Source organism: Sinocyclocheilus grahami, unplaced genomic scaffold (genome assembly GCF_001515645.1).
Source record: "Sinocyclocheilus grahami isolate Dianchi unplaced genomic scaffold, SAMN03320097.WGS_v1.1 scaffold256.1, whole genome shotgun sequence".
NCBI classification, from domain to species: domain Eukaryota; kingdom Metazoa; phylum Chordata; class Actinopteri; order Cypriniformes; family Cyprinidae; genus Sinocyclocheilus; species Sinocyclocheilus grahami.
Genome location: NW_015505435.1, coordinates 917,286 through 921,962, shown reverse-complemented (window position 1 = coordinate 921,962; position 4,677 = coordinate 917,286). Strand labels below are relative to the sequence as shown.

Here is a 4,677-nt window from a genome sequence, read left to right as displayed (position 1 = left end):
GGGGGGGGGGGGGGGGGGGGAGTCAGTGCGGGCTACGCTACACGGGTCAAAACCGTCGTGACTACGTCATGTGACAATAAGGAAGTGATAGTATCGGTTCTGTATCTGAAACAAACTAATGGTGATACTATAGTCGCGCGGCCACTGTCCTGTCCCGAGCAAATACATCCTTAATCCAGTTTTGCACTGGTTAATACTACTGAGTAAATACAGAAATATATGTTGCCATTCAGTTGTCTGGTGTTCTGTTTAAAGCTCGAACAGGTGAAAAACAGACAAAGATTTATTTTTGTATTACTACGCTAAGAAAGAAGAAGAAAAACAGCTTTAAGCATTTATTCAGTGTCTGACAGTTGCTATAATGGATCAATATTCATTCGTGAAAGTCATTGGCGGAGGATCTTTTGGTCGAGCTCTTTTGGTTCAACCTATAAACGAAGAGCAAAATTATGTTATGAAGGAAATACGACTGCCAAAGGTAATAAAAGCTCTGGGTGAAATAAATTACAGTCTATATTAATCATACTTATAAAATGCATGAAAGAGTTCCTGTGCTGATTCATAGGCTGATTTTGGGATAAGAAACAGCAGAAGAGAAGCTGTGCTTCTGTCCAGAATGAAGCATCCAAACATTGTGGCATTCAAAGACTCATTTGAAGGTTTGTCAGGGTGATTTATATACTGTAAATGCCTCAGATTTCATAAGATCAAAAGTCAAAAACATAATGGATCCTCTCTTTTCAGCTGACGGTCATCTGTACATTGTGATGGAGTTCTGCAGTGGTGGAGATCTTCTTCAAAAGATACGGCAGCAAAAAAATGCCCTGTTCTCTGAGGACGTGGTATGACAAAGATGATAGTCCTGTTCTCAAATTAATTCTTAAAATTAAACAGGTTTATAATTTTTCATATATTATACATGGTACTTGAAAGTTGTGTAGCACAAAACACAAGCATCTGTCTGGCACAGTTGTTAATATACATTTTATCTTTGTAATGAGTGCTAACATAAACTTGATAGTAAGTTTGGGTTATCAAGAATAAGGAGGTACTGTGTTTGGTTATTTTTATGCAGTTTATACACCGTTGTCATCTCTTTGTTGTAGATCCTGAAGTGGTTTGCACAGATGTGTCTAGGCACCAAACACATTCACGACAAGAGAGTACTTCACAGGGATTTAAAATCAAAGGTACTTGTTATTGTGTCTGGTGACTTTTTTTCCTTATTTTAAAAACATTTATTATTTATTTATTTTGCAGGGGGAAAATTAAGTATTAAGAAATGAAGCCCAAAATTATTTGCTTGCACATACATTTTCAGGGCAACTATTCTACCCTGCAAAGGCAAAACAGTACTGTCACTACACCAACCACATCAATGTTTGATGGGATGACGTGGCCATTTTTTGTATAGATCCATTGTCTCATTAAAAATGCATAACAATGACTTACAACAATTCTATGATAGGCATGTTTTTAATTTCAATTTTTTGTTTAATTCATTTTCTAGGGTATAAAGTAAAAACTTTCAGTGTGATACAACTGTCCTGGGGTCTGATTTATAAAACTCTCCGTAGATTTCATCCTAAAAGTGTACGTATGCACAAAAGCTAGATTTTGCGTATGCCAGAACCTGCGCAAAAATCCCTTTATAAATCCCAGTCGGGGACGATTGTGCGTACGTGCATCTGCACCCCGACTCCTCCCCGAAATCACCATATATGGAGCTTACAACGCCTAGTTTTACTGTGCATAACCTCATCTGCATATCATTTCCATGCATATTCCCATCCACGTGACAAGGTACAACACATTATGGAAATATGAGATACGGACTATAAATGCCATTTGTGCCATACACATTAATTTTTATTGCTAAAAAGCATCCAGTATCCTTGTTATGTTTTAGCATAAATATATCAAAATCTATAAAAGGTTAGTGTCTTTTCTCATAACATGTGATCTGCAGTTTCATTTAAAGATTAATTATTGTGCAAATAGCACTCCTCGCTGGCATTAAAACATAGCATGCCACAGGAAAAGTTATCAAGTCTGTTTTTATAAATCCCACCTTTTGCGTAGGAAGTGGCGTACGCCTCTTTCAGGACATGTTTTGTGCGTACGCAACGGTTTATAAATGAGGCCCCTGATTTTGATCTTTGCTCTCAAAATGTATAGTTACTGTGTTTGGCCTTGGTTAGGCCAGTGTTATCAGTTCACCATACCATCACCATTTGATTGCTGTCAAAGTTGTCAATCAAGTAGAAGCACCACCCTTGAACCTCTTGTGAATTAATGGAGGATTTTATTTAATGCATAAAAATCAGTGCTAGTTTCCTTCTTATGTTCATTGCAGAATATTTTCTTGACCGACAGTGGAACTGTGAAGGTGGGGGATTTTGGTTCAGCTTGTTCTCTATACAGGTATTCAGCAATTTTCTTTAATTTTATTTTGGTGTTTACAATTCTGTGCACAAATATAGTCATTCAAATAATTTGATATGTATTTCTTCAAGTGCAAAAGCATATGCTCAGACATATGTGGGTACTCCATATTATGTGTCTCCAGAAATATGGGACAACAAACCGTACAATAATAAAAGGTACAACTTTCCTGATATTACAGTAATTCCCTCAGTTTGACACCAGCTTTACATTTCAGATTACATTTGTACTAATATGCATGTATATTACAGTGATGTCTGGTCTCTTGGCTGTGTCTTGTATGAACTTTGCACACTCCAGCACCCGGTATTTTCCTCTTAACATCCTTAAGTTGTATAGTAACAATGGCTTTTACATCAAACAATGTAAAATGTTAGAGTTGCATTGCTGTTACTGTGTGTTTTGGATGTTAAGGATACCTGTCCTAACATTTTCCTGTCTTCGTTAACTGTCAAACTTCTCTTCATTAGTTTCAGTCACGTAGCTGGAAGAGTCTGATCTTGAAGGTGTGTCGTGGGGCATATGCACCTTTACCCAGTCACTTCTCCTACGAGCTGCACTACCTCATCAAACACATGTTCAAGACTAACCCTGGAGACAGACCCTCAGTACACACAATCCTCAGCTCTCACCGTGTGTCTCAACTGCTGCATAAACACCTGGTGCCAGAGGTACATCAGCTCATTCTTCAATGAAATTATTTTAAAAATACATAGTCTTGACCAGCCACGTCAATATTTGATGGAGGGATGCAGGAGGAAATTGATAATGAAATCAGATTTATTTATTATTTTCATTATAGCATCATTTTGGCTAAAACTCTATAACTATTTCATTAAAATAATACATTAGAATACACTTCGTATGTACAGTGACTTCAATACAACTCCCCTATTATGATATTGTTTTTAAGTTCTAAATTAAAATTTATTTTTATTTATTTATTCTTGGAAGTTGGACAACTGTCCTGATATCATAATGAATTAAAAAAAATTTTTTAAATAATTAAATTCTTGAAAATAAAACCTTATTATTTTGGCACATAATATTGTATATTTTATTACTTTCATAATTATAAAAAAATGCTACACTGCTAAGTAATATTTAACAATAAATCAAAGCCATGTGGTGCAGCCAAAAGGCAGAAATATGCAGGGGGAAAAGAATATACAACAGGAAATTATATAATCAAGAGGATCCCCATGACTGTGTGTGTCAAGGCCAATAAGTATTTTCAGATCATCTGACCTATTGACAAGAAAAGGTTAAATCGGGTAAAATGGCATGTGGTGCAACTCCCCCTAAAAACTGATGATATTTAAGAATTGGCAATTCAAGATATTTGTAAAGAACTTGTATTTACAGTGGCATGCGAAAGTTTGGGAACCCCTTGCAGAATCTGTGAAAATGTGAATCATTTTAACAAAATAAGAGAGATCATACAAAATGTTATTTTTTATTTAGTACTGTCCTGAGTAAGATCTTTTACATAAAATATGTTTACATTTAGTCCACAAGAAAAAATAGCTGAAATGATTAAAATAACCCCATTCAAAAGTTTAGGATTCCTTGGTTATTAGAAAGTTTGAGGGACTCAAACAAAACTATTAAAAAAGGTTCAAACATTCACTGATGCTCCAGAAGGAAACATGATGCATTAAGATCGGGGGGGGGGAAACTTTTTGAATTTGAAGATCAATCTAAATTGTACTTAATTTGTCTTCCGGGAAACATGCAAGTATCTTCTGTTGCTCTTAATGCATAGTGTTTCCTTCTGGAGCATCAGTGAATGTTTGAACCTTTTTTTAATAAATGTGTTTGAGTACCTCAATTGTCCTCAGTGTGAAAAGATGGATCTCAAAATCATACAGTCACTGCTGGAAAGGGTTCAAATATGCAAAAGATGCTGGAAAACTGAAGAATATGCAGGACCTGGAGGATTTTTCTGAGGAACAGTGCTCAGTTTAACTGTTCAGGACAAACAAGGGGCTCATGAACAACGATCACAAAACAAAACAAAAAAACAGTCGTGGATCACCCAGGTAACCACACACAGTATTAAGAACCAAGGGTTCCCAAACTTTTGAATGGGGTTATTTTAATAATTTCAGCTATTTTTTTTCTTGTGGACTAACTGTAAACATCTGGTATGTAAAATATCTTACTCAGGACAGTACTAAATAAAAAATAACATGCATTTTGTATGATCTCTCTTATTTTGTTAAAATGATT

General features: G+C 35.6%; 1 protein-coding gene across 1 annotated transcript; it reads left to right on the top strand.

Annotated features, from left to right (window-relative positions):
• Positions 1–98: 98 nt before the first annotated feature.
• LOC107598810 (serine/threonine-protein kinase Nek3-like) lies at positions 99–3,140 on the top strand. Its single transcript, XM_016290241.1, has 8 exons — positions 99–478; positions 566–659; positions 745–842; positions 1,107–1,190; positions 2,357–2,424; positions 2,517–2,603; positions 2,697–2,751; positions 2,916–3,140. The coding sequence occupies exons 1-8, from the start codon at positions 362–364 to the stop codon at positions 3,138–3,140; spliced, it is 828 nt and encodes a 275-aa protein (XP_016145727.1). The 5' UTR covers positions 99–361.
• The last annotated feature ends 1,537 nt before the right edge of the window (positions 3,141–4,677 follow it).